Source organism: Schistocerca gregaria, chromosome 2, assembly GCF_023897955.1.
Source record: "Schistocerca gregaria isolate iqSchGreg1 chromosome 2, iqSchGreg1.2, whole genome shotgun sequence".
Taxonomy (NCBI): Eukaryota; Metazoa; Arthropoda; class Insecta; order Orthoptera; family Acrididae; genus Schistocerca; species Schistocerca gregaria.
Window position 1 is genome coordinate 188,632,938 of NC_064921.1, and position 20,827 is coordinate 188,653,764.

At 45.2% G+C, this 20,827-nt stretch overlaps 1 protein-coding gene across 1 annotated transcript in view; it reads right to left on the reverse strand.

Annotated features, from left to right (window-relative positions):
- Positions 1-20,827, reverse strand: part of LOC126336656 (dual 3',5'-cyclic-AMP and -GMP phosphodiesterase 11-like) — a 2,376,149-nt gene that overhangs the window by 1,172,505 nt on the left and 1,182,817 nt on the right. The window contains exon 4 of the mRNA XM_050000585.1: positions 10,476-10,565. Within this exon, the coding sequence (XP_049856542.1) occupies positions 10,476-10,565 (90 nt within the window). The remainder of the gene's footprint in view (positions 1-10,475; positions 10,566-20,827) is intronic.

The window sequence follows — 20,827 nt, forward strand, 5'->3', positions numbered from 1 at the left end:
TCATACCAGTCCCCTCTTCACGAACTGACACACCTTGATTCTAGCATTGCCAAGAAACTCCTCAAGATGGTATTCGCAGGCAGTTACTTCCACGCCACAACGAGTACCAGAGTGGGGTCCACGCCGCATACTGAACTCGATGATGGACATCAGCCCTGAACAGAATGAAAGTTTAGTCAGTTAATACCCGTTTTGTGACGAATACATACGAAGTTTGATGAATGCCGGAGAAGAGCTTCGTGGTGAACACTTTCCACATTAGTCAATGTATCTGTACCGCCACAATTTCAGGGCACGTAATTCAAATGGAAGGTTTGTTTACTGCTGCATCTTCGGCTGTAGCCTGTTTCACATCCGCCGACAACACAGAGACATGGCTCCGCCATCTTCTCGGTAGGAAAATGGCATGTGGCATCTTGGCTGGCCCTTTACAAACCTGTACACACAACAGAACGGCGTGCATTGCCGCCCTGTCAAGACTCCTGCAGCGTAGCCGCAGCAGGGATGACGGTTATCGTTGAAACAACCGGTTTTTCGCCTATATCAGTTTTTTCAGCGCCAGTTTAACCAGACTACGAAAACCGCTCAAAAATCCGGTTTCTGAAAAGAACTGGTTTTTGGCGTTTATTCCTATTAGTTCCTGTAACGAACGTAGAAATCGAACAACCATTTTGACACCCTATTCCAAGAAACGTAGAATTAAAATGTTAAATTAAAGAAGGAAATAAAAGAAAACTTAGTCCATTCACTGTTCATCGCTTTTCTCGAAATGTCATAGGTGGTTGACTACTGCAAAAAATCACCACTGTTTTCCTATCGGTTCTAATTTTTTTGAAATTCTGCTCTAAAATCATGTTGTAATCGGACTTCATACCACTATTTGGAAATCACGTATAGTCAGTGCTAACTGGTGAAAATTGAGGCTGAAGAACCACTTTTCGCGTTAATTTGTCCGTCTCAAGGGCTACAAGCAGATAAAGGTATGTTATGTAGACACATGCAGCAGATATCTGTTTCCTATTTTTACAGTATCTTTTAAAGCGAATCGAAGATTGTACTTCATTGATACTGTACTTCGTAAAATATCTCCATACTAGCGGCGTTGCCATTTAGTACTACAACTGATATCCGAAGACGATAGTGAGAAACTATCATACAGACCAGATGGGACAAGTCTTGCACACTGCATGTACAAGGTGACAATTATTGAACTTTACGAACAAAGAAAGTAAATTAGTTTCAAATTACGTCATGCCCACACTTTATTCAAAATTTAAACGTCACTACAGATATTCGGATTTAGGTTATGACATGTTCGTTAAGTCTGCCATCATCGTCGATGATGTGGCACAGACGAATAGAGAAGTTCTGCTTGACCCGCTGAAATGTTAGGACATCGATGCTGCCGATGACCTCCTGAATGGCTGTTTCCAGCTCAGCAATGGTTTTGGGTTTAGTGTAGTACACCTTTTCTTTAATACAGCCTCACAAAAACGAGTCACATGTGTTCAGATCCGGAGAATTCGGCGGCCAATCGAGGATCGGGCCAGTGGCCTCTGGATACCCCAGAGGCAGAATGGAATCACCATACACTACCCTGTTTCGATGGAGTCGAGCTCCGTCTTGCACCAACCACACCAACCACACCTTGTCGAAATCAGGATCAGTTTGGATAATGGGGATGAAATCACCTTCCAAAACCTTCACGTACCGCTCGGTAGTCACCGTGCCATCAAGGAATACCGCACAGATTATTCCGTGACTGGGCATTGCACTCCACCCAGCCACGTGTTGAGAGTGGAGAGACTCCCCAACCGCAAAATGCGGTTTCTCAGTCTCTCAAATACGCCAATTTTGCTTATTGACGAACCTACCCAAATGAAAGTGGGCTTCGTCGCTAAACGAAACCATACAGCGCATACTAATTTCCATTATGTCCCGCGGCCAACCGTACTATTTGAAATCATAACGCAAACCGGTCAGAAGTTATGACAAGTTCATTTCATATAGTAACAGGCCATACCACATCGCAACAGACATACACTCCTGGAAATGGAAAAAAGAACACATTGACACAGGTGTGTCAGACCCACCATACTTGCTCCAGACACTGCGAGAGGGCTGTACAAGCAATGATCACACGCACGGCACAGCGGACACACCAGGAACCGCGGTGTTGGCCGTCGAATGGCGCTAGCTGCGCAGCATTTGTGCACCGCCGCCGTCAGTGTCAGCCAGTTTGCCGTGGCATACGGAGCACCATCGCAGTCTCTAACACTGGTAGCATGCCGCGACAGCGTGGACGTGAACCGTATGTGCAGTTGACGGACTTTGAGCGAGGGCGTATAGTGGGCATGCGGGAGGCCGGGTGGACGTACCGCCGAATTGCTCAACTCGTGGGGCGTGAGGTCTCCACAGTACATCGATGTTGTCGCCAGTGGTCGGCGGAAGGTGCACGTGCCCGTCGACCTGGGACCGGACCGCAGCGACGCACGGATGCACGCCAAGACCGTAGGATCCTACGCAGTGAGTGCCGTAGGGGAACGCACCGCCACTTCCCAGCAAATTAGGGACACTGTTGCTCCTGGGGTATCGGCGAGGACCATTCGCAACCGTCTCCATGAAGCTGGGCTACGGTCCCGCACACCGTTAGGCCGTCTTCCGCTCACGCCCCAACATCGTGCAGCCCGCCTCCAGTGGTGTCGCGACAGGCGTGAATGGAGGGACGAATGGAGACGTCTTCAGCGATAAGAGTCGCTTCTGCCTTGGTACCAATGATGGTCGTATGAGTGTTTGGCGCCGTGCAGGTGAGCGCCACAATCAGGACTGCATACGACCGAGGCACACAGGGCCAACACCCGGCATCATGGTGTGGGGAGCGATCTCCTACACTGGCCGTACACCTCTGGTGATCGTCGAGGGGACACTGAATAGTGCACGGTACATCCAAACCGTCATCGAACCCATCGTTCTACCATTCCTAGACCGGCAAGGGAACTTGCTGTTCCAACAGGACAATGCTCGTCCGCATGTATCCCGTGCCACCCAACGTGCTCTAGAACGTGTAAGTCAACTACCCTGGCCAGCAAGATCTCCGGATCTGTCCCCCATTGAGCATGTTTGGGACTGGATGAAGCGTCGTCTCACGCGGTCTGCACGTCCAGCACGAACGCTGGTCCAACTGAGGCGCCAGGTGGAAATGGCATGGCAAGCCGTTCCACAGGACTACATCCATCATCTCTACGATCGTCTCCATGGGAGAATAGCAACCTGCATTGCTGCGAAAGGTGGATATACACTGTACTAGTGCCGACATTGTGCATGCTCTGTTGCCTGTGTCTATGTGCCTGTGGTTCTGTCAGTGTGATCATGTGATATATCTGACCCCAGGAATGTGTCAAAAAAGTTTTCCTTCCTGGGACAATGAATTCACGGTGTTCTTATTTCAATTTCCAGGAGTGTATAATGTCTCAGCAATGCTGTACCAATTATTATGCCATGTGTTTGTTGCTCGTTTCTGTCGGTAGTGTTATTAAAATAGGACTGATTTTCCCAATTTCTATAATAACGCAATATTTCATAGCAAATGCAAATGTTACGAATAAAATTACTCGTTCTTTAAGAAAGATTTATTTAAAAACGAAAAATTTTAGCAAACATTTCGGTTTTTACACGGTTATTAGTAAAAAATAAAAACATCGGTTGTAGCTGAGAGCAAACTAATACCAATTATTCAGAACTAAAATAACGGTGTTAGTTCTAAGCGGTCGGTTTTCCCACTCCTAGCTGAATCTGCCTCCGACGGCCACTGCAGTCTCTGCTGGACACAGAACGGTTGTTGCCGGCAATAGCTCGCTTCCGGGAGCCACGTGAAACTAACACAAGTCATCTACCCGACACCTTGTAGGATGGCACCTGGCATCCTCCCAGACGGTGTGAGATTCAGTCTCGACCTCTACCTTCCATCATCGACTATCGACATCGGGAGTTCAGCGAGTTTACACATCAGAGCGCAGCGCAAGCGAGTTCGAAACTAACACATCGCCAGAGCCGCATATACAGACTTCGCCTACGGAAGTATTTCCTACGGTGATAGAGTATGTACTCAGTTTCCTTCAAGAACTGCTATTGTGGTGGTGACAAACTTACATCAGATCAAGACGATTTTTTCAGTTACATTCACTCAATCAAACCTTATCGTGTACTCTCTGTATTAACAATTCTATTATTTTCACGTATCCTTCCGCTTTTCTATTCTGGTAGCGTGCATTACCCACACCGATACACTAAATTTACTGAATAAGTTACTAATTAATAAGTGTTATAGTTTGCATAACGGTTTCCTATGTTTCTCTGAGATGACGTAAAGATGGAAATTACACAAAGTTTTTCGTTACGTATGGACCATTATTAGCTAGTATTAATTTCGTTGTTGTCCCTCTCAACTCACAATTATTAATTTTCACCAAGATGACAGACAGGTACCCTTGTTTGAAGGACACGTAACAAGTCTCTAGAGTTACCTTCAGAAAAGGAATTTTTAAAGTGATATATATATTTTTTGAGGAACTTCAATTTAGCGTGGCAACACAAAACTGGACCAATCACGACAGCAGGTACGCTGCTGTCTTGCTATCATCATTAACTGATGTCGTATGGAATTATCTTCTGGCATCTTCGTTTCTGTGTGTGTGAAATCGCGTTACACCTGTAAGAGTTCTTACGAATCTCATTTCAGACGTTTGTATATGTTCTTTCTTCCCAAGACTGTTTAGATATCACTTCTGGGAGTCAATGTAGCATTTCATCATTGTTTCCTCTGCTTATTTCCGTTTTAATATTTCTAATGACTGTTCCGTAAAAAATTTTATGTTCTCAGTCATTTTTCTCAATGTCTCTGCATGCGAAACAACAGATGTCATTACTAATGCACGTGAACCGCGAGAATCTTGCGAGCGGTTTATTCCGAAATAAGATTGTTAAGCGAATTGGTCTTCGTCACGAAATGCCTTTACTTTGGTTTTTCACGAAGCGATATTCGTATTTAGTAGTATAGAATTTATACAACAAGATCTGGAGCTATTTTCGTTTTCATGTAAAAATAATAAGTCGACAGCATATATGGAACTTCAATAAAACAACTGTTATTATATTTATGGAATATTCCGTCGGTTCTTGGAGGAGCAAAATGTTATATTAAAAACTTGAACACAAATATTATTGTTCCAAAATAATATTTATATTTTAAGAGTTTATTATGGAGCAGCCTTCGGCTTCCTAGGCCATCGCATGTAACTTAATACTAAACAGATAGTTCACAGAACTTCAGCGAGAGTTCATAGTTGTACAAAGATTATTTTTTAAAGATATGTGACACTTTACGACAATATCGACACACATACACGAGCCTAATGTAATACACGAAGTGTCTTGAACAAATAAATCTTATATTACAGTATATTCAAAGATTTAAAGAATATGAACTGTTATTCATTTTCTCACCCATAGTTGCTTGCCTTCTCCGTTCTCTTTAACACCTGGCGATGCATAAATTAAGAAATATCGGCGGTAAACTGTTTCCTTGTCGGACAGTAAAGCCTGTAAACGTGATTTTGCCACCTTGCAACAGCACCCTGCTCGCAGCACGTATGATTTTAACAACTAAGAGTGTCCAGCATTGAGTTGTATTCACAAATGATGATAACACAGTTCACACACAGCTAGTTATTTCATTTACATTCCTTTGTTACATGGCTTCTCAGTTGATGTAAGCTTTGTTTAAAAGGGCGAAGAAGTTTCCGACACACATTTGCACCGCAGTTAAGCTACAAAACTCTCCTTGCGCTTAACTGTGTTCTTTCGCATTCACGGTATTATTATATCACCAAGCGCATGGAATACTGTACTAACTTGTGACCTAATTTGAAATGATCCCTCTTTTTGAAATAATAACCATCCCGCAACACGATCTAGAACGTCCATTAGGGTATTTACTGCGTCACTCACATCTACACAGCCGAGAGAATAGCTTCCTGCTCCAGTTTGACGCTGCCACAGTTCAGAACTTCGTTATATTCTGTATAAGTCGGGCCGTGATAAAACAGAAGTGCTGTCTTTGCCACGGAGTAACGCTTCTCTAACTTTCCCTTATATCGGCCGTCAGCCTACATTTCTGTGGTAGCCCTCTCTCTTTTACAGGACTTTATAGAGTCTAGTGGCCCACGGAAAGGGACACACACACACACACACACACACACACACACACACACACACACACGAAAATATTCGGCCCCTCTTCGGCTCCACATGTTTTGCAGCCATTTCCTCTAACTAGACACTGTCGTAACGATCCCTCCGAAAACGAAGACTCCCCCTTCTCCCTCTAGTGGGTGGATGGAGGCAGTAAAAAGCGTATACCCAGTTGGGGTGGGTCTGCTGTGTTGACAGTTCCCGAGAAGACACCGGCCAACCGCTTATCTCGCCTCTCACAGCACACTCGGCGGGAATTATCTGGTACTGCCATAATCCGCAGAAGTCACGAGCCCCTCTGATTCCTAAAATGTCTCCTGCCCCCATTGTTTCAACACAGTGGCAAGCACGGCGTGATCCTATTGCCACTGTTTCTCGCCACACATACAGGACGGGGTCGGGTCGAGTTAGTGTCACACCTGGAACCATGCAATTACCGGGAGAGGCCAGCTCCTACGACAAACTGATTTCGACGAGCTTCTGCGCATTACAGTAGGCCGAGCGGTAGTAGCTTCTGTGAAAGTACACGTCTGCTTTGTGAAAGTAGCAACACACAGGGGGAACGGTCCGAGTCAGTGCAAAATCGGGGGAAAAGCGATTATGATTGCAGAGTGATGGTTTTACGTTGGCTCAGCAGCGCCCTCTCCTGTGCGACCAGACACGCCAATGGTACGGCACGCTCAGTCGGAGCGGAGCCGTCAGACGAAGTGGACACGGGCAAACAATCACCGGTCTGCCTCGTCGACGTCAAACCATACGAGTGGTTCTCACGCGACAGAATGATTAGTTTCTGGGAAACGGGTTTATCGTACCCTGATATAGCGACTCATACAGGGCACACTTCTACAACAGTTATGCGGGTGTGTTATCAATGTATAGAGGGTACTGGATCACACTGTGTGATTATCGTGCAGGATGACCACCATCCTGTTCAAATGATCGTAACCGACAGAACAGCTTCGTCCAAAGTGTCGGCTCGACCTTAAGCACTGCAGCTGGCGTTGACATGTCTGCGTCGACAGTCCGACATCTTATGCTGAGGGCTGGTGGCAAGAATTCCATTGCGTCGCCTTCCACTGGCCAGAAACCACAAACGCCTAAGACTGCAATGGATGCGTGAATGCCTTCACTGGCGTGTCGAGTTGCTAAATGCGTTTTCGGACGACAGTCGCTTAAATCAGTCCTGAAGTAACTGGCAGCGTACGTGTTAGTGGTCAACGCAACTGGTCAGACTGCATTGCTGAGCTGCATAGCGGACAAATGCCAAGTACGATTCTTTGCGCGCCGCTTGCTAAAACACGCGATCTCGCGTCCAAAGTACTGAGGTCAATTTGAATAGCAACTGGAACATCAGGCAGGTTAGAGAGCGCAAGATACTGCCCCTCGTGCTAGCAACTCCATGCGCCATATTTCAGGACAATACCAGGCCGAATGGGACAGGGAAGATGTTAGCCTTCTTCAAAGAACGCCGCTTACCACTGTTTCCGTGGCTACACATTCACCTGACATGACCCGCATCGACCTCGTCTCGTCTGGTCCTCCAGTGCCGATGCTTTGTGGATGCGACGCGCCTGTAAACCACTTGCAGTGTGTTCCGCAGCAGCACAACAAGGCCTTATTTTATTCCATGCCAGGACGTTTACAGGCACTGACTGCAACACCGAAATCTCACGGTCATAGTGTAAGTACAGTTCCGTAACTCTAATCGTTTGTGTAATGTCATGTCCCTAAACTGTACAACACATGTAACTGCCACTGCAGTTTTCACAAACAGTAGAGTAATCAGATCGCTACACTACGTTTCCGCAAAATTTGAGAACAGGATGCAGTTCGGACCAGATGTAACCGTAAGATGACACTAAAATATATAAGTTTTATTTATAAGTATCATGTTCATAGGTAACTTGGAGCAGCAAAAATAAGATTAGCGATAAACTTAAGAGCAAAACTGGGGACTGCGAAGTGTAGGAACTTCACTACCTTGGAAGCAACATTACGCATGACGGACGAGGCAAGGGAGATATAACATTATGGTAGGTACCGTCAGGGACGTGGAGCCACGCCTATTCCAGTGTCGTGTCCAGCTGTACTGTGCTTCTCGGTTGAGGATCTACGGCATGAACAGCCCTATCCTGATTATGTTTAAATTAAGAGAGTTTGGTGTCTACGGGAGGAGGACACAAAAAATGGTTCAAATAGCTCTGAGCACTATTGGACTTAACTTCTAAGGTTATCAGTCCCCTAGAACTTAGAACTACTTAAACCTAACTAACCTAAGGACATCACAAACATCCATGCCCGAGGCAGGATTCGAACCTGCGACCGTAGCGATCACGCGGTTCCAGACTGTAGCGCCTAGAACCTCACGGCCACAGGAGGGCACACTAATTCTGTTGTTCTTCGAACCAAGCACGTACACTGCGAGTTGTGAGACACGTTACATTGTCCTGTTGGTAGATGCCATCGTGTCTAGGAAATACAAACTGCATACAGGGGTGTACACGGTGTCCAGATGAATGTGTACTTGTGCTGATTCATTGCACCTCCCAGAATCATGAGATCACACAAGGAATGCCATGAAAACATTCCCCAGGCCATAACACTTTCTCCTCCAGACATTTCACGCCGGTCACACCAACAGCCATCTGTTAGATGAAGCATAAAACGTGAGTCATCTGACATAGCCACCTGTCGATACCGATGAACAACATTCAACAAGGCTGAATGAACCAGTCATCTGCTAAGGAGGTCCATATGCAGTAATGTTCGCTGAATAGACGTTGAGGAGACGCCGTTGGTAGCCCCTTGGTTCATGTTAGTGTCCAGTTGCTCGTCTATTCCCCCATATACTTTCCGCTGCTGTTGTTCACCCCCGTCATCTACAACCTGTGGTGCATCACAGCTGCTTCGGCACAGGTTCTCGAGAGCCCCATTTTGCCATGCAGGGTATACTTTAACCAAGACGCGGCCGAGAAATCAAAGAGTTCGTGGATTCGATCAATTATAGGAGGAAAGCGGCTGCAAACTACGACGGTGGTGATATAGTATATAGCCTGCATAATAGTCAATTCTAGCCATGGATGATATTTAGCTAATGATGAAAGTAATTGTCATACTTGTTAAGAAGATGAGACGCTGCACACAGAACTCAGCATAATTTTTAAAGTTGATAAGATTAACCACTACAAAAAAAGAGATTTCACCTTTGGCCTCGTTTTGGACAACAGTGAGAAAACTCTTAACCAGCGCAGTAGCCAAGAAGTTTTCATGGGGCCTGCAACGGCATTTAGCACTGAGGAATACGCTTGTCTTGATCGGCACCGGCCGATGTGGCCGAGCGGTTGTAGGCGCTTCAGTCCGGAACCGCGCTGCTGCTATGGTCGCAGGTTCGAATCCTGCCTCGGGCATGGATGTCTGTGATGTCCTTAGGTTAGTTAGGTTTAAGTAGTTCTAAGTCTAGGGGACTGATGACCTCAGATCTTAAGTCTCATAGTTCTCAGAGCCATTTTTTGCCTTGATCGGCAGAAAATATATTTTCTTTATTTTTCATTTCTCATAACACGTTTAGGTATCACCATCATCAGATCTTAATTTCGAGACATAGTATCTGATCATGTTATAAAAGCTACCTTAGAACGTCTTGATAGACGAGAGGAGTGTAATGGCACATGACAGACCAAGCAGGATCACAACAACACAGCTTCCTGACCTGCATTATCACTAATCTTAATTCAAACGAATTCTTATGCCAATTTAACGTTTGCTGCAAAGGTATGTCAACAAATGACCTTTAGGCAAATTCCCTTACCACTGTTAAGAAAGCAGGTACTGTCGACAATTTTGGAGGAAGTTGGTAATATGTGAATAATAATATCGTTCCAATCTGAAGTAAGTAGAATGTGGCTTAATGACGTAGAATTAGGATAAATGTATTCTTTAAACATCTGAAAGTAGACACAGGTTTTTCCAGCACTACACGTCTCTGTGCAGATAATCCTGCATTAGTGTTTTCAGTTCTAAACTGCTTAAATTCTCCCCGAAAAATTTGCTGGAGCCGCTGACGGCGCGAGGAAGGTACCAGGTGTGCATGTGCTGTACGGATGAAACGCCGCTGTTGTCGACTAATCTATTTTGACGTCCTGAATTATGACCTGCGAGGCCACGAAGGGTGCCCCTGGGGACGGCTGACGCGGGTGTGAAAGCTGCTATTTTTAGACTGGACTCACCTGGCTTTCTGCGGGAGCTCCACAGCACCGGGGGTGAGGGCGCGGCCGCGTTACCGCCCGAGGACGCCAGCTTGACTCCGGAACGCGAGCCTGTAACAGAAAACACCCAGTCACGAGTCAGCAGGATTTGGGTGGGCGCCGGATCACTGACAGGCCCCACCCCACATACATGCCTCATTATTTTGACGAAAAAATCGTGAAGTACACGAACAAGTGAAAAGATCACACACACACACACACACACACACACACACACACACACACACACACACACACACACTGATAAGCCAAAACGTTACGACCGCTGCCCACCGCGAGGCTGAACATTGCTTGGTGCCATCGGGGGAACGTGACGTGTTACGGAAAGTGTATAGGCGGTGAAGTGACGAATGGGGAATCATTCGAGAGAAGACACAGGCCATAAATTAGCAATATGAAGATGACATCTGTTCTTTCGGACATGTCTGAAAGAACAGATGCCTTCTTCATATCGTCGAAGGCTAACAGGCTGATGACCTTCGTCAGTGCGGATGGACACGAATTGCCTGGACTCTTACGGTACTCGGTGGGTTGTCTGCCGCGAGTAATGGGTATAATGGCAGGAGAACGACGAATGTAGTGTGTGGACTGTAAGATGAGAATGTGGGTCTTACGGGGAGCGTTCCGGCGATAAGTCCCGGCAGTCGCACTATCCTCTGTGACCTCGGTGGCTGAGATGGATAGAGCGTCTGCCATGTAAGATCCAGGGTTCGAGTCCCGGTCGGGGCGCACATTTTCAGCTTTCTCCGCTGAATTATATCAACGCCTCTCAGCAGCTAATGGTACTGATTTAATTGCAATTTCATAAATTAGCAGGTCAACAGGCAAAAGCGACATTGGCAAAGCACAGGTTGTTATAATCCAGTGCTTCGGATGGAGCATCTCTGCTACACCCGACTCTTACAGCCCAATCGGCTGTGGTAGAGCACTTCATCGATAGCGGTCACTCCATGTGGTATGAATCTGTCGAAAAATCTAGCGTTGACTTCATCCTTTTGGGAGTCGGTGGTGAAACAACTTAGTTGAAATTAGTTTGGCGAAGAATTCAGTTAACAAAGGTAGAGGTTTCAGCGTACACCCGGTAGCCGGGAACTATAAGCACCGTACCAAAGGTAGTAAAAGGTGCGAATATCGATACACACCGCTGCTGCCACACCCAGAAAGAGGAAGAACCACGGCGTAACCGCAATAACCGTGGGAAACCAAACGCAGAGTAACAGTCAAAGTTTAAACCAACGCATAAACCGGTGTCAGCACGGCCCAGGTGTACTTTTAGGAACTAGACATCCTTACGTGAAAATCGCAGTATAAATCGTGCAATATGAGGGTGTCATGTTACCTTTGGAAACAACTAGTGTTTACATCTGTGTTTAAATTTTTCCAAGGTTCGATCCTGGTTCAGTCCTAAATTTTTATTTGCCATTTACTACTTTTATGACCTCTTGCTATGTTAATGTGAAAAATGCCGAGGTTCACTATGGTTGGGAATCCACGATAAGCCTAACTGGCTGGGTTAGTTAGTTCAAAGATGGGATGAGCGCAATGTCACACGACAACCAAAAGGAGCATGTTTATCAGAGCAAGGTGTTATTCAAACCAACCTGCAGGTTGATGACAGCTTTACCTTTAATGTTGTTACATTTCATCAATCATTTATTTTTCAAAAATCAAGCGAAATACAATTCCATGGTATGTAGAAAATTTACCATCGTTTCATGCAGGGAAAGCACTTTTATTGAGATAGGGAAACTACCGTTTCTTACGAACGATTAGCACTTGAAAATCCGTTAACCTCGCTTTTGGTTGATTTTCCAAGTAGTTGCCACAATAAGAACAGGGAGAAATTTGTCGAAAGCTGTTGTTAATCCATATTTTATACGGCAACTATCTGTGAAGTCTACGACGAACAAGGAAAAAAAAGATTTACCGGAAGTCCCACTATTTCAGATTATTTTTTCTGTAATGTAACTGATATTGAGAGCATCTTAATGATTGGTTTCTGTCCACACCGTTTTACCAGACAGCTGACAGATATGTTCTTTTATTTATCTGCCAAAAATGCGCATCTTTTCTGAAAGAAACGTTCAGTTTTCAGTGGCGCGTGCATTGAAATGGGACCACCTATCCACTCGATGTCGTATCTTTGCTATGCGAGTGCAAAACGCTTCCAATACAGCCATACGAACACGTTTCGCGGTTCGGCTGAGATCGACACTCTGGAAGCAGCGACTTTATCTACACTCTGCAAGCAGCTATTGGGTTCTGACTAAGCTACTTTCCTTCGTTCACGTTCTCGCACAGGCGCTGATCCAGCAGCGCACTCACGGACTCGGCAAACGACCATGGCGGCGATGGCAGCTTGGAGCGAGAAACAGTCTGGAGATGTGCCCTCATAGTAAGTCGTTGCCCTAAGAGAAACAAAAAGAAAGATTTTGACCTCTTTGGAGCTTCAGTCTGCTCGGACAGTTACGCAAATCTACTCTAGGAATCAGGGTTTAACCTTTTGCGTTTTTTCTACCTCAACATTGTACAATACAGAATAAAGTAATTTACTTCATCGCCCACAACAAGAGTCGGTCGACTACATAACTCTTCACTGAATATTTCTAAATAAATGCTGTCAGTCTAATAAATGCTATCAGTCTAATAATTGTGGATTTTTCATTATCCTATACGTCTGATAGACGGTATCAGCCGAGCTCTGAGCTCTGAGATGGCAGCAACACAGCTGTTAATTAATTTGGAAATTTGGTACGGTCCTACTGACGTGAAATGGCACCAGAAAAGTCCCTTTGAAGATCGGGCGCTCCCGTGACCTCATCACGGATATATCAGATCTTACGTTACAGGCAACAGACTTTTGCTCGCTGTGAATTGGTTGTACGTGCATTTTTACCACGCATGGACAAACCGACAAGTTGTATTTCAAGCTCAATTCTATTATTTCCGTACGAGATTGGCAGAATTAATCTACATCTGCATACTCTATCTGAACAAAAGTTCACCTGGTACAAAATGACTTACATGTTCGTGACGCCCTCCATCGGTAATGCTGGGTTTCAGTATGGTATTGGCCCCACCCTTGGCCTTGATGACAGCTTCCACTCTCGCAGCCATTCGTTTTCAGGTGCTGGAAGGTTTCTTGTGGAATGGCAGCCCATTCTTCACGGAGTGCTGCACTGAGGAGAGGTATCAATGTCGGTCGGTGAAGTCTGGCACGAGATCGGCGTTCCAAAACATCCCAGTAATGTTCTATAGCATTCAAGTCAGGACTGTGTGCAGGCCACGGTGTGACGTGTAACCACTCCGACACAGGCCACGCATTATCAACAGGTGCTCGATCGTGTTGAAAGATGCAATCGCCAACTCCGAATTGCTCTTCAACAGTGGGGAGCAGGAAGGTACTTTAAACCTTAAAACATCAATGTACGCCTGTGTTGTGATAGTGCCACGTAAAACAACAAGGGGTGCAAGCCCCCTCCTTGAAAAACACGACCACACCAGAACACCACCGCATCCGAATTTCACTGTTGACACTACACACGATGGCAGATGACGTTGACCGGGCGTTCACCATATCCACACCCTGCCATCGGATCGCCACATTGTGTACCGTGATTCGTCACTCTGCACAATGTATTTCCACTGTTCAATCCTCCAATGTTTACGCTCCTTACACCGAGCGAGAAGTCGTTTGGCATTTACCGGGGTGATGTGTGGCTTATGAGCGGCCGCTTGACCATGAAATCCAAGTTTTCTCACCTCCCGCCTAACTGTCATGGTACTTGAAGTTGATGCTTACACAGTCCGTAATTCCTGCGTGATGGTCTGGATAGATGTCTGCCTATTATACATTACGACGCTCTTCAACTATTGGCGGCCTCTGTCAGTCAACAGACGAGGTCGGCCTGTACGCTTCTGTACTGTACGTATTCTTCATGTTTCCACTTCAGTATCACATCGGAAACAGTGGATCTAGGGATGTGTTGGAGTGTGGAAATCTCGCGTATAGACGTATGACACAAGTGACATCCAATCACTTGACCACGTTCGAAGTCCGTGGGTTCCCCGGAGCGCCCCATTCTGCTCTCTCACAATGTCTAATGGCTACTGAGGTCGCTCATCTCGAGTACCTGGCAGTAGATGGCAACACAATGCACCTAATATGAAAAACGTATGTTTTTGGGGATGTCCGGATATTTTCAATCACACAGTGTACATACCCCGAAAGTCACTGTACGATGCATGGCGGAGGGTACCACGTACCACTATAGGTTATTTCTTTCTTGTTTCACTAGCAAATAGGGCGAGAACAAAGCGACTGTATGTCTCCGTACGGGCCCTAATTTGTCTTATTTTATCTTCGTTGGTCTTACACGAAATGTATGTTGCCAGCAAGTAAAATCTTCTACAGTCAGCTTCAAATGCTGGTTCCCTAAATTTTCCGAACAATGTTGCGTTTGGAGAACGTCGTCTTCCCTCCAGGGTTTTCCATTTGAATTCAGGGAGCACCTCCGTAATACTAGCCAATGGACTGAACTTATGGGTAACGGATCTAGCAGTATGCCTCTGTATTGCTCTGGTGTCTTCCTTAAATCCGATCTGGTGGGGATGTCAAACACTAGAGCAGTAATCAAGAAAGGCTCGCACTTGTGTTCTAAACGTGGTCTGTTTTACAGATGAACCACACTTTCCTAAAATTTCCCCAGTACACTGAAATCGACCATTCGCCTTCCCTACTACAGTCTTTATGTGCTCCTTCCATTTCAAATTCCTTTGAAACATAGTAAACCGTGTAGTTCTTCTTCTCGACCCACGCAAATCAGACGGTACAATCCTTACTGAAATCTAAGCGTCGTTATCATGTGTCTGAAAACAACCCTTGCCTTTTTAATAAGCAGACAGGCATGGCATTATGACCACTTCAGCGACAGATGGCTGGCGAGGAAAAAAAAAATTAGAAACGAGCGCCTGACGTAACAGTGCAGTCACCGCAGCCTCCAAATGGAAACTTATATGCGTTTAATTTGTGACAATCGCGGCACAGTGGGGGTTGAGGCCTGTTCAGCAGCCGGCGCTGAGACCAGCAGGGAGTTACGTGGCAGCGGGTGACATCAGTGGCCACGAGGCAGCGCCCGGAGCGACCGAGCGTAGTGTTGGAGGTTAAGTGGGCTTTACGATAGCGGTGTTTTTGGTTCTTTTGTAGGTGCTGCAGGTACCGTTAGACGTAAGGCCGAACAGTTTAACACTATAGGTTTCCCAGCCACCCCAGCCGTTCACCAGTAGTGGATGTATTGTCACTGCCCAGGCAGTATTCTCGCCGACTGCCTTTGTTTCTGTCAAGTATCTCAGGATAGGCCTAAGCTCTTGAGCTGTGTACACTGCGGGTAATGGAAGTAACTGTAACAACGAAAAGGACGCCGTGTCTTCTTAAGGATGGTCATCACTACCGGACGTACAGAAAACGTGCTGAATATCTGAGCTGACCGTGTATGAATTACGAACAGAGTAAATTCCGAGGACGTTCAAAAAATGCAAGTGACATAATCATGGCTGAACAGTCACACTGTTACTCTCTTGACGAAGCAGATGTGCAGGTTAAGAAACGAATGCGTAACTGCAGGAATAGAGTCCACATAGAAAAGGCAGTGCCTATCTTCCAAATTTTTAAAGAGCTTTGAAAGAACATCGTTTAGATTACGTCGAGAATACGACAAATTATGAGAACTTCAAGACTGCATCGTTTAAAGGAAGGAGAGAAGCTTTAAATACACTACTGGCCATTAAAATTGCTACACCACGAAGATGACGTCCTCCAGACGCGAGATTCAACCGACACATAGACGATGCTGTGATACGCAAGCGATTAGCTTTTCAGAGCATTCACACAAGGTTGGCGCCGATGGCGACACCTACAAAGTGCTGACATGAAAAAGTTTCCAACCGATTTCTCATAAACAAACAGCAGTTCACCGGCGTTGACTGGTAAAATATTGTTATGATGCCTCGTGTAAAGAGGAGATATGCGTACCATCACGTTTCCGACTTTGATAAATGTCGGATTGCAGCCTATCGCGATTGCGGTTTATCGTACCGCGACATAGCTGCTCGCGTTGGTCAAAATCCAATGACTGTTAGCACAATATGGAATCCGTGGGTTCAGGAGGGTAATACGGAACGCCGTGCTGGATCCGAACGGCCTCTTATCACTAGCAGTCAAGATGACAGGCATCTTAATTGCTTGGCTGTAACGGATCGTGCGGCCACGTCTTGATCCCTGAGTCAACAGATGGGGACGTTTGCAAGACAACAACCATCTGCACGAACAATTCGACGACGTTTGGAGCAGCATGGACTATCAGCTCGGAGACTATGGCTACGGTTACCCTTGACGCTGCATCACAGACAGGAGCGCCTGCGATGGTGTACTCAACAACGAACCTGGGTGCACGAATGGCAAAACGTCATTTTTTCGGATGAATACTGGTTCTGTTTACAGCATCATGATGGTCGCATCCGTGTTGGGCGACATCGCTGTGAACGCACATTGGAAGCGTGTATTCGTCATCGCCATACTAGCGTATCACCCGGTTTGATGGTATGGGGTGCCATTGGTTACACGTCTCGCTCATCTCTTGTTCGCATTGACAGTTTGAACAGTGGACGTTACATTTCAGATGAGTTACGACCCGTGGCTCTACCCTTCATTCGATCCCTGCGAAACCCTACATTTCAGCAGGATAATGCACTACCGCATGTTGCAGTTCCTGTACGGACCTTTCTGCATACAGATAATGTTCGACTGCTTCCCTGGCCAGCACATTCTCCAGATCTCTCACCAATTGAAAACGTCTGGTCAATGGTGGCCGAGCAACTGGCTCGTCACAATACGCCAGTCCGTACTCTTGATGAACTGTGGTCTCGTATTGAAGCTTCATGGGCAGCTGTAGCTGTACACGCCAGCCAAGCTCTGTTTGACTCAATGCCTTGGCGTATCAAGGCCGTTATTATGGCCAGAGGTGATTGTCTTGGGTACTGATATCTCAGGATCTATGCACCCAAATTGCGTGAAAATATAATCACATGTCAGTTCTAGTATAATATATTTGTCCAATGAATACCTGCTTATTATCTGCATTTCGTCTTGGTATAGCAATTTTAATGAGCAGTAGTGTATTCATTTGTATTTTCTGCTACCAGTCACTTTTATTTGTTTTAAGAGTTGTAATTACAACTAACCTAGAGTTTAGTCAGACTGAAATAATACTGTTAAATAAGGATATGAAGCATAATTCAAATCCAAACAACAATCACAACAACGGAAGACACACCAATGCTCACTGAAGCTAGCTGTTGATTTTACAAAATTTAACAGCGCTGAACAAACAGTAGTAGGCCTAAAGCCTAATGGAGGGCAACAGGCAGATTCCATATTTCTATATTTCCAGAAAGCTTCTGACACGATGTCACATTGCAGGCTGTTAACGGATGTGCGAGCATATGGGAAATGTTCACAGATATGCGTGTGTCTTTGAAGACTTCTTAACTAACAGAACTCAGTATGATGCCCTCGATGGCGAGTGTTCATTAGAGACAAGAATATCGTCAGAAGTGCCCTAGGGAAATGTGAGAGGACCACTGTTGTTCGCTGTGCACGTAAATGATTTGGCGGGTCAGCAGTCTGCGAATGTCTGTTAATGACGCTGTGGTGTACGGTAAGGTGTCGAAGTTGCGTAACTGCAGGAAGATACAAGACGACTAGGACAAAATTTGTAGTTGGTGTGAGGACTGGCAAGTAGCTCTAAATGCTGATGAGTAGAAACAGCAAAGGGTGACAATTATTAGGCTACACGAAAAAAAAAAACGTAAATTAGTTACAAACTAGGGCACGCACACACATTTTAACAACATGTAAGTGTCACTACACATATTCAGTTTTAGGTTATAACACGTTCCACATGCCTGCCTTCATTGACGATGATGTGGCGCATACTAATGGCGGAATTCTGCATGACCTGCTGGAGTATCGGAATATCGATGCCATCGATGAACTCCTCAACGGTTGTATCAGCTCAGAAATGGTTTGGAGTTATTGCTGTACACCTTGTCTTTAATACAGCCCCACAAAAAGGAGTCGCATGTGATCAGATCCGGAGAATAGAGGCCCATGCCAGTGGCCTCTGGGCACCCCAGAGCCAGAATGCAGTCTCCAAAGCGCTCCTTCAGGACATCGGACACTCTACTGCTTCCGTGGGACCGAGCTCATTCTTGCATGTGCCACATCTTGTCGAAATCAGGGTCATTTTGGATAATGGGGACCGTTCGGTAGTCAACGTGCCATCAAAGAATATCACACTGATTATTCCGTGACTGGCCGTTGCACACACCACACAGTCACCCGTTGAGAGCGAAGAGACTTCTTGATCGCGAAATGCAGATACTCAGTCCTCCAGATGCTCCAATTTTGCTTTTTGACGAACCCACCCAAATGCAAGTAAGCTCCGTCTCTAAACCAAACCATATTCACGTACTAATTCCCATCATGCCCCGCTACCAACCGTACAGTCTGGACGTCCTAGTGAAAAACCGTTCAGAAGTTATGACGATTTTATTTCATATAATTCAATAATTGTCACCCTGTAGTATTACAAGTGCCCTGCTTGACACCGTCAAATCGTTTACATATCTGGGCGTAACGTTGCAAAGTGATGTGAAATGGAACGAGCTTGTGAGAACAATGGTAGGGGAGGCGAATGGTCAACTTCGGTTTCTTAGAATTTTAGGAAAGAGTAGTTCACATATAAAGGAGACAGCGTATAGGACGCTGGTGCGACCTATGCTTGAGTACTGTTCGCATGTTTGGGATCTGTAGCACGTCGGATTGAAGGAAGATAGATTTGTTGCTTGTAGGTTCGAACAACACGTAAGTGTTGCGGAGATGCTTCGGGAACTCAAATGGGAATCCATGGCGGGAGGGCGACGTTATTTTCGAGAAACACTGTTGAGAAAATTTAGCGAACCGGCATTTGAAGCTGACTGCCACACGACTCAGCTGCCGCCAGCATACATTGAGGGAAGGACGACAAAGACGAGGCAAATAGACTGTCTTCCATTGCTCTGTTTCTGAGCGGAACAGAAAAGGAAATGAGTAGTAGTGGTACAGAGTACCTTCCGCCAAGTACCGTACTGTGGATTGTGGAGTATCTATGTGGATGAGAATGTAATAAAATTATACAAAAACAAACAGCTGCTAAAGCAACAAAAAGAAATGTTGAAATAAATGTAGTTAAATCCGCCAACAGCAAACTGTAAAACCATGATGCTCTGGTAGTAAAATCTAATAAAGGTTGCACAACGGTACTAATGTTTAAGAATGATTGTATACTAAATGCACTAGAATTCCTTGCAAATAACTACATACATGAAGTCCAGGCTGACCACACACCGCAGTGCCAGGCTAAATTAAGAAAATACCTCAACAACGGTAGCTTCCTCTTCACTAAAAATGCAGTAAGGGGGCTTATTGATAACTCCCTCAGCCCCTAGACTCAATGCACAACCAAAAACTATTAAGGCCAATACACCAATCAGGCCTACTGTGAAATTAGCTAATAATCCCAATTACAAATTATTGAAACAAGTAAATGACTTAATTGTTGATAAACACACATTTGAAAAATCAAATTCCATAAAGAAGAGCTATGAACTTAGCAACAGTGTTAATGACCTGACTATATCTCCTCAAGTTACATATTTATCCCTAGACATTCTCCATTTGTACAGTAGTGTGCCTGTAGATGAAATAGTTGATGATGATCATGTTTGGTTTGTGGGGCGCTCAATTGCGTGGTCATTAGCGCACGTACAAAGTCCCAGTTTTTTCACAGCCCAATTCTGCCAATGTCACGAATGATGATTATGAAATGATGCGGACAACACAAACGGCCACTCCACGGGGAAACAGTTGAAGTAATAAGAAAGAAACTATTGGAAAGCAACACACTGAGCTGACTGGAAGTAATAGAGCTTTTAGATGCACTTTCTTCACTATTTTCATATAATTATTTTTCTTTAAACAAAAAAAAAAATTTCAAGCAGATCCAAGAGTAAGCAATAGGAAACCCTCTTAGTGGCCTAACAGCAGAAATATTTAAGGAGTATAAAATATCGACACTAAAAGATAGGATTACAAGCAAAGTTAAGTTCTATAAAATAAATGTAAATGACAAATTCATTCTATTTGTTGGCACAGATAATGAAGTAACACACCTTTTTAATATATTCAGTAGCCTGCATAAAAGCACCTAGTTCAC